Here is a 20,527-nt window from a genome sequence, read left to right on the forward strand (position 1 = left end):
CAGTTTGGTCGAGTTCAATTGCACGTGCAGAACGTGATTTCTTAGGTTATTAGCTCCTGCCAGGATGCGGGTAGCCTACTTCAGATTGATGAACAACATAACATCAAGTAGGGGAGATTAATGTCTGTCTTCTTGAAACGTCCTCGATTCACTATCCAATGAAACATTAATAAAACCTGTAGGTTTCTTTCTTTATTGTTGCCTAGAATACAAACAGGACCTACAGTCCCAAGGCTTGTAAACAGAAAAACAAGAATTGGTCTTCAAATAGGACAGTCCAGGTCCCAGTCCCATTCTCCAGCAGAAGTGTAACTCCAGAAACTAATAAGCAGCAACTCAACTAAAACTTCCTTACAGCATTGAGTTGTTCATACATGTTATGGTTATTAAGGCTTATGATCTGGAGGGGAAGAGCTACTTATTGTAAAGGATCTTGGGCCTGATTAGGGGAGCTGTGATGTCAGTTCCCCAAGACACTGGCTCAGCTGCCAATGTCTGAATTCAAATCTAATTGAATAGCCCCATTTACAAGCAATGTCACAGGGAGCTTCACCTATACCAACCTAAAACCCTGGGATGGCCTATTACCGAAGGATGTTATTGTAGCCCTTGTACCTCATGTAGATGAAGCAGAGGCATGCCACTGTTCCCTATGGAACACCTGCTTCGTTAACCTGAACTTCATCAAATAATACATTTGCTCTGCAAATGTTGCATGAAAAATATGAAACTGTTCATGTAAAATTAGATCCTGGCATTTTTCTCCTATTTCTTTTCTCTCCTATCGCTAGTGTTATATTCCACCTGCATATAAAGATGTTTTTTTAATCTCCTATTCCCAGCATTCTGTTCTTCAAAATAATTTCCCTGAAGCACATCATCCCCAAACAACATGGTAAACTACAATCATGAGATTAGATACCCCTGAGATATATACACCCCTCCACCCTTTTCAGATGATACAGAATATACAATTGTTCAATTATATTTTACATAATGGGCTATTGACAGACGGTTATATTATCTTTATAAGTCTTTCGGTGTTTGGCAAGAACCACTTGTCTAAATATAGCCTTTTCTCAGACACAGCAGATCTGTCTCAGCCACAAATTGCAATGGAAACTATTGTTTTCAACAGATGTTGAATGACGAATAATCCCCTGCTAAAACCTGATGGTAGGAAGTTATGTTTGTGCTGCATAACTGATGTGGAAATTGGGAATTGAGAAAGACAATGATCAACTAGACTAAGAGGTAAAATGATGCACTGTGGTGACTAATAACTCTGCAAGAGCACATTTGACCTGTCAAGATAACTTAAATGTTTCTATTCACTCGTTCTTTAATTCCTTCCTTAGTCTTTAATCTATGCCTCATGCAAGAGGAAATGGTGAGGAGAGACAGAGAGAGAGAGAGAAAGAGAATGAGAGAGAGAAAGAGGGAAGAGAGAGGGAGTAATACTAAGAATGCCTAGAATACAGTATGTTTTGACCTCAAACTGGAGGAGCCCCATCTTAAGTTTCCTTTAAAACTGTAGGTGTTTTTTTCCATAATAAATAAGCAAAAGGTTATCTTAATTGACTGGTAATGAAAGTACATTTAGTTTGGCAGTCACAAGAGATTTTAAGATATTCCCTTACTGCTTACAACCATTTGTCCAATCCCCCAGACGTACTTCACAGAAATATCCCTAAACAAAAAAAAAATCCCTAAATCCCTAAACACTAAGTGACTGAAAAAGCTTTATAATAAACAACATTCTTCCCTTCGGAAAATGAGCACAGCAAGTGCTCATTTTCAAGGAGGCTGAGTGTGATTTGAGGATCTCTCAATTTAAGAGAGAATGTATTTCCTAATTAATATGTGTATTTTGGTACCAAAACAGTAGTATTATATATATATATATATTAGAGATTTTTTATCTTGTACAGGGTATGAAAAACTTTATTTTTCAGCGCCCATTCAGTGTGATTTAAGCACATTCAGTAAGTCAGTGTGTTGCCAAGATTTGTGGCTGATTCCACAAGGCTTAAATAACTAGGGTAAAATACATTAAGAGCTTTGCAATTTCGCCTGCTTTGTATGCTTGTAGGACCATCGTTTCGATCAAAAAATCTGATTCATTGATTGGTAAAACATCTTCCTGCTTCTAGGGCAGTTGTTTCTGTGCATCCACATATATATATATATATATATATATATATATATGGCAATTACAGTATGCATAAGCCACCTTATCTCAGTATCAGATTGCACTATGTTGACCACTCACGCTGCTCATTCTTATTCTTATTTTTATATATATTTTATTTTATATTTAAATTGTTGTATTCTTAGATTGTTTAGCTCTTAAAAATAGTTAAACTTTTGTACTTTTACTTAATTTAAGATTCGTATATGTTTAGTGTTTGCACCTCCCTGCCACAGTAAATTCCGTGTTTGTATAACATACATGGCGAATAAACCGAATTCTGATTCTGATAAGCGGATTTAATGACAATCTATTAACAGGTAGATAACATTTCCCTCATATTTGTTATGAGACCTGATTTATTATTGAGGAGGAACAGCACCCCCAATTCTTGTCTGAACTTCCGCTCTTTCCTCAAGCTCGATAATGATTGACAGTCGTTTCACAAAATAAGACAAGGAGGAGGACCTGCCATACTGAATGCAATTGGCTGGAACAAGATTGCAGGAACATAATTGGCTATAAAGTAGCCGGCCGCTGCAAAATTAGAAATTGACATTCCACTGGCACTGAGCTGTCTGTGTTGCTAACCAACTCTCAGAGGGCCTCATTAACTTCCACAACCTGTTTATAGGATTATAGGGTTTATGGGGACAAAACTGTATATATATATGTTTCATTACGTGTTTTGTATTGTCCCTTTAATTGCTTCTTTTAAAAGAATTCATCTGTCGTAAAAGTGACGGGTGACAACAGCACAACCCATGGTATATATGTGATACGTCATCCTTCTGTGATTTAATTGCTTCATCATGACTGGCAGCTGCACTTACTGCACTCTAGATGCTCCCACTGATGAGCAGGGCATGGAGCACTCGCTGTGTGATAGAAACTCAAGATATGAAGCAGAATACTCTTCACCCTAACCACGAGCCCTCCAAGCTCAGTTCTTAGACAGAAAGTCTCTCAACTACTGTTCATATGAGATCTTGACTACTGTAGGCTACTATAAAAACAACATACAAAAGAAAAACTATGAACACACATTTTGTATTATATCACGTCTTCACTTGAGATGTTGTTACAGATTCACGTTTGAGGCATGTTGACTTCATGGTAATCCAGGTAATCTGAACATTCATGTTTTGCCAACATGGACAGTCTGTGGAGGCTCTAGGTCCACAGGGCTGGATATGAAAGGATCGATTCCAGCAAGAGAAAGATCAGGCCTCTCACAGGTGGCTGGAGCTGCTTTGATATCAAAGTACTTCAGGGTATGGTAGGCTTTGGGACCTCCATGGTTGGGTGGCTTGTTGGTGTGCTTAAATATTTCATGACGGAGTCTGACATGCAAGAGACAACAAACTGAGTATGCAGCAGGAATATGTTAGTTGTTTACTTTGACTTTTACGTGAACTGATCATCTTAACTCACCGTTTCCCTTGCTCTTCAGGGTAACTCCTGGTTTTAATCTCCTCCTCAATGTCTGTATCACTGATGGTTACTGAAGGATATCTAAACTTGCTGTGTGAGTCTGACTGCTAATGCATCTCAAGAGCAGGGCAGATCAACACAAAAAGCAGACAGAGGGAGAGGGGAAAGAGAGAGGGGAATGATTTGAAAGATAGAAATGAGCACTACAAAACCATAAAGATTTAACATGGGTTGCATTGGCAGCAGGGATTAAATGTAAAATTCAATTTCACCTTTGGCCCTGCTGCAGTAATGTCATCTACAGCTGTGTTGGTGACATCCACCATGCTTTTCTCTCCATCCAGCAAGTGATGAACAGGCATGCTGAGGGGATCCATCAAGACCTCGTAGGGTACAGACGGGTGTTTCCAGGAGGATGGGGTATGGAGACTCCAGTTCTCAGCTTGACCAAATGTTCCTTTGGAGGGAAAACATAATATAGGATGGGAACCGTCGAGGCCTGGGGCAGTACATTCTCCACAATAACAACTATATCTAGCTATTGTTAATTTTATGTAAATTAAGTAAGAAAAGTGGCAACTAAAGTAATGACCCCAACCAGCCCTACCTATGAACTGTCCATTGGAGCTCCACAGACGGACCGTGCAGTCTACAGAGGAGGTAAGCACTACTTGATCACTGTCCACAATCTGCAAACTTAAGAAGATGCAAAGGCCAACCATTAACACACGCAGAGTTTATCATGAGATACATGTGAAAGATCGTTCCTTGTTAATCCCTGAACATACCCAGTAATGCTGCTAGTATGAGCTCGCCAGTAGGTTTTAGCTGCTTAAACAAAGATGTTTGGAGAGATCAATATTCCATGAAAACTAAACACTTAAGAGTCTTATCCGTATCTATTTCATCAAACCACTCCTGATAAACACGAACCTTGGAGTGTTTGGAGTGTATGTCCTGTGCCAAGTGCATATGTCTTGATGTCATAAACATAGACAAAGCCAGCTTGGTCGGCTGCGTAGAGTGATGTGTCATCCTTTGTCACAGCTAGTTTGGTGATCTGATGCTGAGATCTGGACTGTAGCACAATGACACCATGCTGTGATTACATGCCTAGCCTTATATATACACCAAGAACAAGTGGCCTCTGATTAAACATACTGCTTCAAAGCTGGCCACAAATTTCCCACCGTTGAGCACATTCCAGAAATTAATGCAACCTTAAAAAAAACAAAGGAAATTAATCATTAGATTCATGATTTAGCTCTACAATAAATTACATGAATTATGTGTTCCATATAACTGACCTTTGGAACCAGAGGAGACGAGGCAAGCTGCGGAGGAAAACCCCACATGCAGTGCTCGGGTCTGCAGAAACAGGATGCTGGGAACACTTGTATCCACTCCTTCAGAAAAGAAACATTCAGATTGAATATAACTGGTCTTTCAGTCTTTCATGGGAACTCTATTGACCCTGGGTTTGATAACAAATGACTCGTTGTGTTCTTCTGACAATGTCCATGAACGCCATCTTAATATTTCACTAGGAGCATTAATGTTCTGTCTGCTCACAGAGCAGGATGTGCTACCTTGCAGGTCTTCATGGGGAGATGGTGGAGGGTTTTTATAGCGACACTGAATGTGTCCAGACAACAGATTCCACACAATGATTTCCCCATCATAACTGCTGGTGGCCAGGAGGGAGGGTGGACACTGGGCTATACACATGATGTCCTCCTTGTGACCATTCTTCTGAGGACATCAGGGAACATCAACACATTACTGTATAATGAGAGACTGCAGGCATGAATCAACAGCTATAATGCATGTGGCTTGATTTCAAACAGAAAGCTTGCTTCTGTAAAGATGGTGTTTAGTCGTGTGATCACCAGGTCATCCTGCCATGGGGGCAGAGGTCTCTGGACTTGATGGGAGTCTTCAGGAGTTTCCTGTAACATTAACATAGAGACTGGTAAAACTGCTGTAATTTCACATGATGAGATGCATGATTGCATGTTCCGTACTTCTGAGGTACTAGGAAACTATAAGACATACATGATGCACTGGGTGAAGTATGGAATTACATTACTGCTCTTTAGAAATGTTTATTGATAATCTTTTGAACAAGCCTTTATGAATGTTCCAAGAAGACAATACAATGCAATGACAAAACACTTAAATGTTCAGTATGTCTCCCAAAATGCTATTTATACCAGAGCACTACATTTGGGCTTAAATTCTATTTCCTAAGCGGCAAACCCAAGAATGAGAACAAGTTTAAAGAAGGATTGCACATGACCGTAACCAGGGAAACCCGATAAAATACTGAATAAAACTGTATGAAATCTAACAAAATCTGTTATCAAAGACATTATCTTTCTTATTCAGATCACATTCATACTTACAGAGTAAATGTCAATTTTTCGGTCCCAACCGACAGACATCACATACCTTTAAAAAAATTGTGGGAATTGTTTTTAAACAAAGGATATTTACTACAAACAGATTATACATCACACATGGTTACATACGTGTTTCTGTAGACTGTCAGATAGCTGCAGTCACACACCTCTCTGGATTCACCATCTAACAAATAAAAACAGTCATTCCTTTTAACAAACATGACACATCTCTGTGAGGCCTAATACATTTATTAGTTCATTAATATATTATATTAACACACCCTTCTTCAGTATCTTTAAACACTGGCCATTGTTGAAGTTCCAGATCTTTAGACAGCCATCTCTTCCCCCTGTGACCAGTCTGTAAGGGAGACAACACGGTATCCATCAGCTGGCTGGCACATGCAATAATGCACAACTAAGATAATTTCCCCCACAGACCTCCTTCCTCTGTGGTCAAAGGTCATGCATGTGATGGCAGACTGTCCATGAGCTTCACCAAACTCAAAAACTTGATCTCCTGTATCAAATTCCCAGACTTTCACAACCTAGAGTCAAATAAACAAAACATGGTGTGATGATTGATAATAGGATTCATGTATGACATCATGTTTGTGGCAGCAGCAGCAGCCTCTACACAGCCAGGATGTGATCTTCTGAAGGAGTTTGACTCACAGAACCCTCGGTGCAGCTGACCACCTGACGGAACTCCTGGCTGTAACCACAGCACAACACCGGCTCCTTGTGGGACATGAACACATGACTCTGGGGCTGAGGCCTGAAATTGCAGAGAAATAAGTCAAATAAAACTGAAAAGCGAAATTGGAAAAGGTATAATAGTTTACCTGAAGGCCCACATATAAAGACCCTCACTATCCTTGACTGAATCCACGTTTAATGTGGTTTTGTTTAATCCATCATAAAAGAGTTTCCTGCCATAGCTTCTCTTTGCATTTCAAAACAACCCCCCAGGTGTTGGAGCGAGATGAAGGCACCAACCTCGTCTTGAGTGAGAGCAGTGCTAAAGAGTCAGAAGAGACGTAGAGGCATTTTACTGAAGGAGAGTAGATGCATGCAGACATGTCTCCACGTATCTGACTTGCTTTGGGATGAGCAGTGAACAGACAGCACTGATCCTGAATATCCCAGATCTGAAGCAAAAAACATTATAATCCCTTCTGTTATTTTTTGGAGTAAATAAGTGTTGATTGGGTGGACGATGAGAGGATGTTACCTTGGCAACATTGTCCATGGAGACGGAGAGGATGCGGTTTTCCTCGGACACGATGCAGAGGTAGAAAATGGGGGCAGAGTGGCCCTTAAGGATGCCAGTAGGTTTCCTGTCAGATGGGTTTGGTATGGGGTAATTGTGTGTTGTTAGAATACCGACAGATGACCTTTATACCAATGTCAGACATCCACAGCTCTTAAGCCTTTCACAGGCTGTCTCCACTCCAACAGTGAAGCTTACTGTTAAAAGAAAGCTTGCTTTCTTTGTTACTCACCCAGGAACATAAGGGTTCCACATCCGTAGGAGTCTATCCATCCCACCGGTCACCAGGAGGTTGTGCTTCTTAGAGAGGTCAAAGGTCTTTACCCCTTTGTAGATTGTAAAGACGGTCTGGTCACCTGCTGCCCGAGGCTGGGGAGTGCAGTTCCCAAGTACCTTCTTGGCCTTACCTTCCCGGCACACCTCTCTGATCTCCCTCATCTGCCGCTCAATGTTAGTTGACGGGAGCGCACAGCCTTTTAGTGGAGGACAGAAATTGAATTTCCTTTTCATTTCACCAGCACTTACACATAACTTCTACCAGATGAGTCAGCCTCCTCTGTCTCTATTTTATCAGACTGATACAAATGTATTTACATTGGCACTTCAAATAGAATACAAATGTGCTGTTATTAATTGCTGTTTTATCTTTATAGCGCTTACTCTCCATCATAAGCCAAGAGTGATGTTATTAAAAAGCATTTAGGAATACATTCTGTTGACAGGTTATATGTTAAATGTTAAACATGCTCTTACAGTACAGCTTAGTAGAAACATGGACATTACCTATGACAAGAGCAGAGCCTTCATGGTTGGAGGTGGACACAACAGCACGAATATTTTGAAAGTATTTAACCTAAAATGCAAAAGAAACATTTAGTGAATAGCACATTCAGTGTGGAAATAAATTAAACATTCTCCAAAAGTTTAATTTGGGACTCAATTTGAGTGGAATAAAAAAGTCAACATTGAGCGGCAAAAAAACATATTTGCGGTGAGAGCTAAATATTACCTTTGTCACCCAGTCTTCATGGACTTTCCAGCAAATATAAGTCACATTTGGATTAAGAACAGCGATGTGTATTCCAATGTTGGGCACATTTTCAATCTTTGGTAACTTCTTCCACATTCTGTGAATAAATGATTCTACAGAGTTCTTGTGAAGGTATAAAGCAGTGTTGAGCTGCCATGACTATGGCTGCATTTCTACATTCCACACACCAGTAACCAGTATTACCCTATTAGTTTGATCAGGAGTGTCTGATTGCTAGGCCATGTATTGAAAATACATTGAGAGTGTATTTACCTCAGTGTCTCACCAACAGACTTGATCAATATAATATTCACACAACCCTAGATGACAGACAAAACAACATTTCATAATTAGCTGAGTCTTATTCCATAAACAATTCCTGTCTAATAATTGCATCTGTAGTCAATCAGAGAGACGTGCTACCTGGGCATCTCCATACAGAATACAACACTCATCAGGGCCAGTGTAGCTGTGAACAAGAAGAAGAAATGACCAGAGTAATCTCACTGGAGACTGAATGGAAGATGGCCTCTCGGACATGTGACCATCAGTGTGTGCTGGAGACTCACCAATAGTCTAGCCTCAGTGGCACGGTCTCCAGTGCACTAATCTGGCAATAAGGCTCCAGAGAAGAGAGCTCATATAATTGGATCTCTCTGTCCCTGGAGGGCAGGAGAGAGAGACATGACTATCTACCATGAATCAACATTATGTGAGTTTAGGTTAGAAAATTATTTATAGTGAATTTGTAGTGACATGATTACCCAGTCCCGATGATTACTTTGTTGTACTGCATCATTGTGATCAAATCCGTTGCCCACTTTGGTTTCCTATTTAGTGGTCTTTCGTGCTGCAGAAAAAAAGATCAGTACCCACTAAAACATGACAGAATCTAATATAGACTATTTTATTAGTGACCAAACATACAAACACAGTCTTGCTCTTCTTCAGTTGCAACTCAGAAGTCCAGTAGTACACAGCCCCATCCTCCCTCAAAGTAATGACAGTGCCATCTGGGGTGCAGTGGACCTTGAGAATGGGTTCTCCATGGCACAGGGCCTTGATGGTGGCAGGCAGAGTGAAGGCTACCTGTTTGGTGCGTGTCACAGAGTCCTCCTTCTCTGTGTACTCCAGCTGCATGTACGTGCAGAACTCATCCTGCATGCACAAGTAAGACAATGACGACCAGCTGGGAGTCCAGGTGCATTGCCTTGTGACCTCAGAAAAGCTATTACCACAGCAGAAACATCTCACATATTATAGCTGTATTATTTTCTGAAGTACAGAAACATGGGCAGGAGACACAGCTCAGGCAATTATTACTCTATTGAAAGCAAAAAGGGGAAGAAATGAATTTTATCTCACCCAGACTATCCTCCCCTGGCCTGAATAATCGATCTTCATGAATAGTTCTTGAATCTGTGCATCGTTCTGTGACATTTAAAGAACATTCAAATTAACTCATTATCATTTGATCAAGTGTAAAACACAATGAACCATGTTTAAAGTTCAGTACAGATATACAGAACAGGAAAGATTAGAAAAAGGGAAAGAGAGCAAGAGAAAAATGTGAAAGGTCTGTTTTTAAAATGTGTGCTTTTCAGTTAAATTACTCTTACTATGTTGTGTAACCCTAAACACTTCTTCACAATTAGTCCAAAATTGATCGTGTCAAGTGATCTCAAGCCATCGATTTCAAACTCCTGTGAATGAGAAGGTGTCATCATACCTATGCCCAATAACATTAGGAATCTACTTCAAATCTACTTCAAATAAATAGCAAAGAGTATCTTACCTCAAAAGCCAGTTTAAGTTTTAAAAGATCTCCAAGGGAAACCCTCTGTTCAATCTTTAAGGAAAGCATTTATAACATTACAAAGGAAAACACATACAATTAAAATCACTATTAATAGGGAATTAAAATATCTGAGCTCAAAGACAATTTTTTTTTTTTAGTGTTCCCTCTGGAAAATGCACAGAATACAGAGTTCACAACCAAAATGAGAGACACATCCAACTGCTCCTTTGAAATTCACACAACACATGCAAGAATCAACTTACCAGCCAGTTAATAAACTTTGACCGCTAAAAATACAAAGCAAGGTAGGAGAGACTGAGAGAGGGCAAACACAGCCACCATTTTCATTAACAAGACATGTGTGACATGACACATCAGTGGGGTGATCTGTGGGTGATCACAAGGAATGATGGGACCCCCATGTCAGCACCTAGAGAAACTCCTGGGATATGACACACCATGCTCTGTGTTAATGGTGCCGCTTCTGACACAGTCTCCTAGCAACAGGATCTTCATCCTCAGAGACTCTTTGATCTATCATTAATAAATAACTGGAATAAACAGCCCAACTCCTCTAGAATGCAATCATAGAGATAGCTAGCCCTCTACCTGCCCTGGCCTTATGAGTTAATTGTATAATCAAGCAATGGTCTCTGAATAAGAGCAAGGTCTTAGAGCTCTCAGGTCACATCCATGGACTTCTGATTGAACATGTTGAAAACGCATTGCCAGATCATTTATGAGGGAAATCTGAAAATGACAAACTACTTGTAATTATCAAGACTGTAAGTTGGCCGTCAAACACAGGAATGATGGCACAGAGTGGCAAAGGACAGAACGCAAGAGAGAGAACATTATCAACACCAACTGGTCTCCAAATCTATTTATTGGTTATCCTTCAGTTCTTGCTGTCATGTTCATTGGCTATTCCACGGACAGCAGCAAGGGGCATCTACTGTATGCTGGGCATCTTGTCTCTGTATCGTCAACTGAAACAGAGCATTGCTGTGATTACAACCACAGAGTAGATCATGGAGTAGATAGTAGATTGTACATGTTTACCAAAACCAATGAACTTAATAGACCTGGGGTTAGGTATTCCTGCCTGCAGCCGAATCCCCTGGTCATTCTAGTGAAATACACTACTCTGTCTTGTGATAAGGTTGATAGCCATCATTTGTATCACTGGGGAATCCTTTTAAGCAGATGGTTTAGTAATTGTGTTTGTATGGCCTCAAACACCGCCATCAGTTCATAGCTAATTTGCTGCCCTTTAAGCCGATGAATAAATTGATTCTCAGCTTGATTGAAAATGTCATTACTGGCACAGCCTTAGTTCCCCTTAGGTAGATCTGCTGCCTTAGCTTTCAGTCCATAGGGAATGTAAGATGAATCAGGAACAAGACACGACTGACACTCTACTGACACCTTGAGGTTGTATATGTATGCCACTCTTTTTTTTACAGTACCTTGAGTTTGCAGAGGCTGTGATATGGACCAGCTCTGTAGGGTAGGCGACCATTGTTGTGGGCATCATCGCCCAGGGTAACAGAGTGCCGTCTGTTACCCTGTTTCAGCAGTTCTCTTACAAGCCACAGAGGTTGTCGCTTACGGCCCTCTGAGTAACCCACAATGTCTGCACCAGGGGCCCCGCTCTCCCCCTGTATCTCTTGCACTGAGGTCTTAGCCTTCTTCTCCCCTATGCCCCATAGTTCAGTTACGATGCTGGAGAAAGGAAAAAGGTTCTGTAGTGTCCACACTTTCGTTGTTCTTACAGAGTTATATAATGATACGGCTGTAGTAGCATGAGTACAATACTTTTTACGTTTTATGGATCAGAGGCCTCTAGAAGGCCTGACATTTTGACTGTTCTGAATAAGAAGTAACACATATCAGTGGTAGTTTATGGTTGTGCACAACTTCACTGTGAGGGTTTGCACTTGGCTTAATACTGCTAGGCAATGATGCAACAAACTTGCTGTAGCAATTACATTTGTTTACCCAAATGGTTGAAAGGAGGTAAACATATAACAGCACTTCAATTTAGTAACGCTGGGGAAATCGGATTATATGTGGTCCAATTAATTAAGCTTTCAATTTAATATGGTAAATGTCCACTGCTGCTACCAGTCCCATGACAACAGTAAACAGTCTCTGACTGAGCCCCATTTGAGGAAAACAAAGAAACGCAGGGAGAAAAGAAAGGTAATACCCTCTAGTCTGGGTATTACCTGGATAAGAGCGTCTGCTAAATGACTAAATGTAGTCTAAACCCTTGTTCCATGCTGAGATTAAAGTTCATATGGACCATGACGCCCAAGCCAAGAAAATGAAAATAATTACACAATAACCCTGCGTAAAACAGCTATGGTCGCTTGTTAAATGCAACAAGACCAAAGTATCTCATGACAAACCAATCAATGAAAATTACCTTGGTACATTTTGAGTTTCCAATTTGCCAGCAGCCGAGGATGGACGAGCTTCCTTGGACAGCGGCATTTCTTCAACAAAGTTCCAATCTCCCAAGGTGAAGCTGTAAAATGCCGACTGAGAACGCTTGTTCCTTTGACAGTCCTGCCCACAGAGCATGCTCTCATATTACCTGAAACTCTAGTATTACACCTGGATGGGTTGGGACGCTTCGGTAACCAACGAGGCCACGACAACAATCACAACTAGATACAATGAACAATGGCATTTTACACTCTGTACATCTAAATTCTTATCAGATTTTGACTTGTAAATCACAAAAACAAATGTTTCTAATACATTTACATTAGAAGCTTGACAGAGAACCTATCGTTCTTTGAACAAACTTTTGAAAGAAAAGTGAAACATCAAAACCATAAAATTACATTGCTGCAGTATTGATAAATTACACATAAGAACAGAGGTAGCTTTGCAGTAGATCAAGTGACTTTATTATCAATAACAACCCTGTTATTGTCACACACTACATCAACACTCCAGATCCAGTGAGACTCTTATTGACTTGAGAGGGTCTGTGGTTGACAGTTTCTGCACTACAAGGGACCAGGCCAGCAAGACAACCTTTCTGGTTTGGAAAATTTAGGGGGGATATTTGTCACTTTCTTCACCTGGCTAGAAGGGGTTCCTTTGCTCAGGAATGTTTGGACAACCTCCTTATCTGTCAAGAAATCAAATTACATTTACATTCAGAAAATAGTTATTAAAATAGCTGTGGTGTGTTCCACAGCATACTGTGTATATTACACTACCTCTTTCAGGTAGAAGTTTGTAAAACTGCTGGAGATCCTGGGGTTGGAGAGCCCCAAGCACAGTGGTGACATCTGTGGTTTTCCCTCCAAAGTGTCTGTCATAGGTGGTCAACTGTGCTGCATTCTCCTGATTGTAGATATGACTATGAACAACAGTCGGTACTGCAAAACACAAAATACAGACCTTCACAGAGAGTCTTTATAACTAATTGCAGCTGAGAGGTTATTTTAACAGTTATTCTAGTGTTACCTATGCCCCTCGGTGCCACTTCATGTAGAGCATTGCAGCCATATCGGGACATGTTGCCTTGAAGTGCAGATTTTTGTCTCGGCTCCTGGTAATTGTGCCTCATCTCGGTCTGAATAGAATAAGGAGCCTGCTGTTTGCAGCTCAGGGGTGCAAGAATGGTTTGGTTCCTATGATATCCTGTAAGAAACGTCCCAAGAGAATCAAGACTTAACATGTTTAAGAGCAAGGAGTTTAGGGAATATGTTGCTCATCAATACAATAGTTTTATGTAATACACGTTGCAACATGTTGCAATTTACTCACTATTTTCAATTCTGTTCATAATAGTGATAGACCATATTGTTGCATTCTGGGTTATATCTTTACCTTGGGGGACACCCAGGAAGTCTGTCCTGTAGGTGGAGCGATACTGAGCTGTTAAGGTATTACGGAGTTCCTCCTCAGAAGGAGGGTTCTTCCACTGAGATTGGCCATCTGCAGCCAATTGTTTCGATCCCTTGGGCAGCCTCCACACCATGAAAGACTGGAAGGTGCAGGATTAGACATGAATTAATGCTACAATACTTTAATCAAGAGCTTCTTTACAATTCATTTCACTTAGAGCAATCTTCTGTGTGATAGTATGGAATCTTGTTCATAATGAAGGGAAACATAAGAGGGGAAGGAAACTGTCCTCTACCAACTATGCTGTAGACTGCCCTCTACCTATCTAGCTAACTACCTACGTACCTGGCTAGGATGAGGGTTATTTCTCCTGTTTCCAGAGGAAGAGCCTGTACTAATGCAGTCAGGTTTACATACTGGCTTCCAGTGGAAGTCCTGATTGTAGACAGTTGAGCCCACGGGACCACATAACGAATAAGGGTTTCTGAAGGCTTTTGTTGTTGTCGGGCTAAAAGAAATACATCTGCATTACTGTATAACGCAGGCTACAATGAGACAAAGATTCAATCGAAAAATATAAAAATGTAATCAATGTGAAATGTTCATTTAGTTTATCGTACCGTATAACTTGAGTTGATGAATTGGGGCGGTAAATAAAATCTCTTTTCTGAGATGTCTCATAGGGGTCCCACCACGGCTTCTCATCTCCAAAAATCAAAAATGTATTCCACCATTTAATAAAATGATCAGAACAGGATACTTTTTTACATTTCTAACACAGTCGCCTAACTAGTGTGAACATGAGCCTAATGGCCCAATAGTGGCCAAGTGTGCAAACCACCGGGCATATCATTCCGCCAGATCATTCCATTCCCTAGGGCTACTAGGCCATGTTTAGACCTGCAATGATTTTTCGTGGTCGTTCTAATCGACACTCAAGCGGAGTAGGCCTAAACCATCCCTGTCTATATACATTGTTTGGCCAGCAAACCATATGAAGATGTAATTCTGCTTATTCTGAGATGGGTTGAAATACCACAAGGATACTCACCTAAGGCTGGCATTTTTGTCAAGACTCACACTCGTTGGTTGCCAAATTGATTTTGGGCCACAAGAGCCAAATCCAACCATGTCTTCGTTAATTCCTTCTACATCTGGTGCATATCCTACCTGTGTACTCAAGTCACAAACGTGTCCAGGTTAAATGAATGTAGGCAGTCATTAGGTTATTTATTATGTAGGAAACTGTACCTAGTCAGTCGTGATTACATCAAAACCAAAAATGTTGCTTCTGGAGTTTGCATCGTAACGCGATGAATGCCCTGAGACAGGGTTCTTGAAATGTGTTGTTATGGGAGACGTACACAAACTGAGTGATGATGGATGCTCAGCAGGGGGGAAGTGACGCATGAAAGATTCAGGATTAGATGGCCCAAAGAACTTCTCTTTGGATGGACTGAAGCGTGGCTGGCTACTTCAAACCAGGACCATTGAGAGAAAGAGATATATAATTGATCTAGCATATGCATCATCGCAGGCAGGCATCGACCAAGATTACATATTGTAACTCTACGGGGACATGCAGTTGTTTAAATAATCGTGTAACGTTGACAAACCCCACCCACATGGGCAAATGGTTTCTAGGGGGCACCGGGCACGGATTTTTTATTCGTTCGTTCATAGTCGAAAAGGCATAAAGCATTGTAAAGTTCAAACACAAACCCCAGACAAAAAAAATGATTTAATCAATGTCGATTTTTTATCATTAAAGTGTTTTATGTTTATTCAATCCAACTCAAGTTTTGCGCCATAAGACACAAATACGTTTCTTGAAAGACGACCAATCATTCAGCATTCTCAGACGGTTCTACTAGCATCCTCATGGACTTAAGTAAATTGGCCAATAACATTAGATTCAGAGTTGGCGGTAGCCAATGGGATGCAGAGTGTCCTGAAACGCTAAACCCACACATTTCCCTCTGCAGGAAAAGACCGCGCATTGATTGAGATTTCTTGTGTTCCATTGTCTCACACTACATAGAGTCAGGGATAACTAGCTAGTGTAGCTAACTATCTAGCTATATATCTGAGGGTGAGTATTTACATCACAGCACCCGAGCACGTTATACATATTGTTGGGATTGTGCTACATACTAGGACATACTACACATACGTGTAGTATGTCCTGAATATAGATTATTGGGGCCGATAACGTTAGCTAGACTGTAGTGCAGTGCACCGGGCCCAGCATAGATAACAAAGAGTAGCTAGCTAGTTAGCTTAGTTGCAAAACAGACGCGCATACTGCAATATGGTAGTGTCTGTATTGTCTTCAGTTAGCTATGGTGTGGACCTGTGGTTGATGTCCTTACATTCTACACCGTAATTTTTTATGGTTTACTAAATACCCATGCTAAGACATGTTCGCGTATCCATCTTGCTAGCTCTAGTCTGGACCACATTTCAGTCAACTCAATAACAATAGCACTAGCAGAAGCTACGTCTGTAGGTCCAAATTCTTACGATTATAAACAACACCTCAAAAATAACGTTGCAATCAAATAGCACAGTGTCACCTTTACTTTTTAACAATCAGCGAGATGATGACTGTTTGGTAATTGTGTAGTATTATTAGCAACGCATGAGAAGTTGCCCGGATAGTTTAAATAGCCTAGCTGTTTTGAACAAAGCGAAGAAGCCATTATTTTCCCTGTCACACTAGCTAGGCTGAATGTTATGCTAAAAGCACAGAGCCCGACTGAATGTGATGTAGAATGTAAGCTGTCATTGCATGATCTAACAGCGAGTGAAATGTACACATCAATTTAATTAGCATAGCAAGCCAGTCACTTACTACGTTTTGGGGCGAATCAACGCAACATTTAGCCTTAGATATATTTGTTTGTCCTAACATGACTCACTTTCTTATTATCATTGTCTCGAATGGGATCCAAGGACATTTACCAATATATTAAATTGATCAACAGTCAACTTCAGCCATTAGACTCAGCCGATTAATAGTATTTCGCGGTGTGGGGGAGACATTTCCGTAGACAAATGATAAAAAAAATACAAATTTATTAAAAAATAGCTTCTGAGAATAGGTCTACCTTGTTGTGTCTGAAAATGAATTTACTAATGGATACATTATTTTCAGCTTTTGAAGATATGCATAACTTGTGTTAAAAAAAGTGTATATATTCATATGTATTTAAAATGCTTATTTAAAAGGTATGTCTAAATGCAGAACCAATATGGGGAAGGACCCTAGGAAACCAAGAGGCAAAATGTCCTCCTATGCTTATTTTGTGCAAACCTGTCGTGAGGAGCACAAGAAGAAGCATCCAGAAGCCAGTGTTAACTTTGCAGAGTTCTCAAAGAAGTGCTCAGAGAGATGGAGGGTAGGTAAACAACATTGGATTCCAGAAAGGGTTTCTAGAGTTGCATCATGGAAAGCAGAACTGTTACACTTTGTGTTTTACATTTGTCATTAGCCCCTGACCCCGAAAGAGAAAGGCAAATTTGAAGATATGGCAAAGCTAGACAAGGTTCGTTACGAGAAGGAAATGAAAAACTACATTCCACCGAAGGGGCAGAAGAAGAAGAGGTTTAAGGATCCTAATGCCCCCAAAAGACCTCCGTATGTATTCACTTCAGAATGTTCTCATGATTGCACAAATATATAAATAATTTGCTAATGTTAATAGTTATCCATTGAAATATACATGTTTTTGTTCTCCAGGTCTGCATTCTTCATCTTCTGTGCGGATTTCCGCCCCAAAGTGAAGATCGAGACTCCAGGGTTGTCAATTGGAGACACTGCTAAGAGGCTGGGAGATATGTGGAACAGCTCCTCAGCTGAGGACAAGCAACCATATGAGAAAAAGGCAGCCAAACTGAAGGAGAAATATGACAAGGTGAGCATGGTTCAGTATGTATGTGGTGTAATTGAAACTGTAAAGGTCTTCTGTTTTGTTACAATACATTAGCATTCAGTGCTGTTATTCGAAAGGACCTTCAATGGGCACTGACGTTGGTCTCTTCGCAGGATATAATTGCCTACCGTACGAAGGGTAAGGTAGACTCTGGGCCATCTGCTGCAGCCGAGGACGAAGACGACGAGGAGGAGGAAGAGGATGATGACGACGATGATGATGATGATGATGATGAGTAAATTGGTCTGCAAACAGAGCCTGGATTCTTGTTTATGCCATTTATCCTTATTATACACTATATACCATCTTAAAACAAACCCAGACTGAACAAGGCGGTGTATATTTAATGTTTTTAAGATGTACAGTGTTATCCACCTGTTTTCTAAAGTTAACACTACATATCATAAGTTTGACATTTCTAGTGGTAGTTCCTTATCTCTCTGCCTATTCTCTATCAATCTAGGAAGATTATAAACCAGTATGAGAGTAGTGATGTAGGCGTGCAACTCAAAAATCTGATTTTTGGGTTTGTAGTATGTATTCCTGTATTTGTTTTGAAAAATATTTTTGTGTCACAATGTCTTTTTATTGTTCTTTGAATACCACTCTAATAACACGCAGCTGTTGACATTCAAAAATGTCCTCAATAAAGGTCTTTTTTTTCTCAGAAATGTCAGTGTGTGAATATTAATATAATTCCTTCTTATAAGATGGTAATTAATTGGAGATTGTTGAATTACGTCTCATTAGTTCTAATAAGCACACACCCTATATTCCAATTATAATTGTGTAGTAATGGCTGTATTGTAAAGTTAATGGCTGAAAAATGTCATTGTATCTTTAGTAAACATTGAAAATGTGTCCCACAATTCCGAACACCACATAATGATTAAGTGTAGAGATGAGGTTATGTTTAGTTAAATGTAAATGCACCAAGACTACACAATGCTGACACTTGCTCACAAGCACAGTAATTTTGTGTTCATGTTCTATTTTGCTCAGGTGTCGCCTGCACACCAAATTATTTAACGAATTGAATGAGGCTGTGACAAATAATGAACAAATTCAAAGAAGGCAGTGCACTTGACAAGGACATAAAATATCCCTTTTGTGAGCTTCCTGTATAGGGGTCTTGTGTTCTTGGCTGTGATCAGGAATAGCCTTCGCTGTAACAGGAGACTGACTTTGGCCGAATAGACTGTCTTTGGCCACATTCTCCTCACTTAAAGGAGGATCATATTTCTATTCATTTCTCTTTTCCCACCAAACATGCCCTTTACCTACAAAGAAAATCTCAGTTGTAAAGGTGCTGTAATTTATACAACTCAACGGAAGTCTTTTTCAAAGAATCTGGTGTAACACACATGTATTTGTCCTCATTATGAAGACTAAATACGGTAAAATACCATTATTACAAAAAATATGAATATTTGTGACAAATATATTATGTCTGTGGTAGAACTGAGCTGCATTAGTGACCATTTCAGTGAATGATCCTCCAATAACTTGAGTTCTGCAATGTTATTTGAATAGTTTTGTTAGATAAGATCATTTTAAATGAAAGAGAGGGAGACCAAGAGAGCACAAACGACGTGTGAATCCCAAAGCCTGTGCTTCAAAGAAGGGTTTCTTTCTCTTCTATTTTCTTCATTTCCCGCTTGAGGCCATGTAGGCTCTGAATGAATCCCCCATTTCACATCAGTGAAGTAAAGGATCACCCTGGGCTGCCATGCCAGTGAAGGAACATTTAAATTGACCATTGTTTATTCATGGCATTCATCCAAGAGAGAAAAGCAACAGAAAACTCAACAAACATCAACAAATAATAGGACTCCTAGCAGCATTCTAGCATCCATAGATGCTTAATAACTGTTCTGTATAACTCAAGCAGAGCAAAAAGTGTTTATATCCTCAAATGAAGGTAGGCTACCCTGGTTGGTTACCCCCAAGCATTGTTTCAAGTACATGTAATGTATATGCAGCATGCGTGTATGCTTAAAACTGCTTACTTAATGAAAGCATGCGTGGAAGAAACTGAGCAGCACACCAGTGCTCATAATCAGAGTGAATTGAAGTTTTTGACGGACTGAGACCTAGGTGGGTGGGGGGTGGCAAATGCCTTTGGGATCATACGCTCTCAATCGGCATTCGGGAGTTAGCCTACTGCATTGCGATGAAGCACAAATAGTTTTGCTGTCTCCACACACCATGTTCTTGTGTTTTATTCGTTTTTGCGAAAAGATTAAACCGTAGCTAATTAAGTCATATTCAGGATTATATGTGAAACGTTTGGAATCTTAAACTTGAACTTGACAGTGCCGTGCCACCGCACGTATGGAGATTTAACATGGACTATGCTGGATTGTTTAATAAGTACAGCCTCTTACTTTCCACGCTGGTGAGTTTCACAGGCTACACGACAGCGTCCTCTTTGCAATTAGTTACTCGTTTCACGTTTTCCTAAATAAGGATCTAATCGTACACACTGACGTAATTTGAGAAGTGGTAGGACTAGAAGTCAGTTTCTGTATCGAAAGTGATCCTTTTATTTGGAAAATACCTTAACCATGGGGTTTGACTTCTATTCACAG

At 40.2% G+C, this 20,527-nt stretch overlaps 3 protein-coding genes across 4 annotated transcripts; 1 reads left to right on the forward strand and 2 right to left on the reverse strand.

Annotated features, from left to right (window-relative positions):
- Nucleotides 1-3,267: 3,267 nt before the first annotated feature.
- Nucleotides 3,268-12,717, reverse strand: wdr95 (WD40 repeat domain 95). Its single transcript, XM_062473462.1, has 30 exons — nt 12,560-12,717; nt 11,598-11,853; nt 10,126-10,179; nt 9,950-10,033; nt 9,696-9,761; nt 9,258-9,488; nt 9,095-9,180; nt 8,900-8,992; nt 8,754-8,799; nt 8,604-8,650; nt 8,310-8,427; nt 8,084-8,153; nt 7,533-7,773; nt 7,262-7,367; nt 7,027-7,178; nt 6,703-6,805; nt 6,469-6,575; nt 6,309-6,388; nt 6,157-6,211; nt 6,031-6,076; nt 5,515-5,574; nt 5,215-5,377; nt 4,933-5,031; nt 4,787-4,845; nt 4,559-4,703; nt 4,414-4,456; nt 4,233-4,321; nt 3,898-4,082; nt 3,626-3,732; nt 3,268-3,534 (listed from the first exon to the last, which is right to left on the reverse strand). The coding sequence occupies exons 1-30, from the start codon at nt 12,715-12,717 to the stop codon at nt 3,330-3,332; spliced, it is 3,354 nt and encodes a 1,117-aa protein (XP_062329446.1). The 3' UTR covers nt 3,268-3,329.
- Nucleotides 12,718-13,012: 295 nt separating this feature from the next.
- On the reverse strand, nt 13,013-15,365 carry LOC134029129 (testis-expressed protein 26-like). 2 transcript variants are annotated; one of them, XM_062473131.1, is made up of 7 exons: nt 15,053-15,365; nt 14,622-14,706; nt 14,347-14,509; nt 13,984-14,140; nt 13,618-13,794; nt 13,368-13,529; nt 13,013-13,276 (listed from the first exon to the last, which is right to left on the reverse strand). In XM_062473131.1, exons 1-7 carry the CDS (start codon nt 15,063-15,065, stop codon nt 13,152-13,154), a joined length of 882 nt encoding a protein of 293 aa, XP_062329115.1. In that variant the 5' UTR covers nt 15,066-15,365; the 3' UTR covers nt 13,013-13,151. The 2 variants fall into 2 exon arrangements, with proteins under 2 accessions (XP_062329115.1, XP_062329114.1); XM_062473130.1 differs by having other exon boundaries at nt 14,347-14,524.
- A 572-nt stretch (nt 15,366-15,937) lies between these two features.
- LOC134029226 (high mobility group-T protein-like) lies at nt 15,938-18,600 on the forward strand. Its single transcript, XM_062473274.1, has 5 exons — nt 15,938-16,093; nt 17,233-17,402; nt 17,496-17,641; nt 17,744-17,918; nt 18,050-18,600. Exons 2-5 carry the CDS (start codon nt 17,235-17,237, stop codon nt 18,173-18,175), a joined length of 615 nt encoding a protein of 204 aa, XP_062329258.1. The 5' UTR covers nt 15,938-16,093; nt 17,233-17,234; the 3' UTR covers nt 18,176-18,600.
- The last annotated feature ends 1,927 nt before the right edge of the window (nt 18,601-20,527 follow it).

This window comes from Osmerus eperlanus, chromosome 11 (assembly GCF_963692335.1).
Source record: "Osmerus eperlanus chromosome 11, fOsmEpe2.1, whole genome shotgun sequence".
Classification (NCBI taxonomy): Eukaryota; Metazoa; Chordata; class Actinopteri; order Osmeriformes; family Osmeridae; genus Osmerus; species Osmerus eperlanus.

Coding starts and splice junctions, on each gene's coding strand:
- wdr95 (XM_062473462.1), bottom strand. CDS start 12,717: ATGCTCTGTGGGCAGGACTGTCAAAGGAACAAGCGTTCTCAGTCGGCA. Junction 4,704..4,786: donor TTGTGGCCAGCTTTGAAGCA/GTATGTTTAATC, acceptor ATTGTGCTACAG/TCCAGATCTCAGCATCAGAT. Junction 3,733..3,897: donor TTACTGCAGCAGGGCCAAAG/GTGAAATTGAAT, acceptor GAGATGCATTAG/CAGTCAGACTCACACAGCAA.
- LOC134029129 (XM_062473130.1), bottom strand. Junction 14,525..14,621: donor TCATCAACTCAAGTTATACG/GTACGATAAACT, acceptor ACAGTAATGCAG/ATGTATTTCTTTTAGCCCGA. Junction 14,141..14,346: donor ATAACCCTCATCCTAGCCAG/GTACGTAGGTAG, acceptor TGCACCTTCCAG/TCTTTCATGGTGTGGAGGCT.
- LOC134029226 (XM_062473274.1), top strand. CDS start 17,235: ATGTCTAAATGCAGAACCAATATGGGGAAGGACCCTAGGAAACCAAGA. Junction 17,642..17,743: donor AATGCCCCCAAAAGACCTCC/GTATGTATTCAC, acceptor TTTGTTCTCCAG/GTCTGCATTCTTCATCTTCT. Junction 17,919..18,049: donor TGAAGGAGAAATATGACAAG/GTGAGCATGGTT, acceptor GTCTCTTCGCAG/GATATAATTGCCTACCGTAC.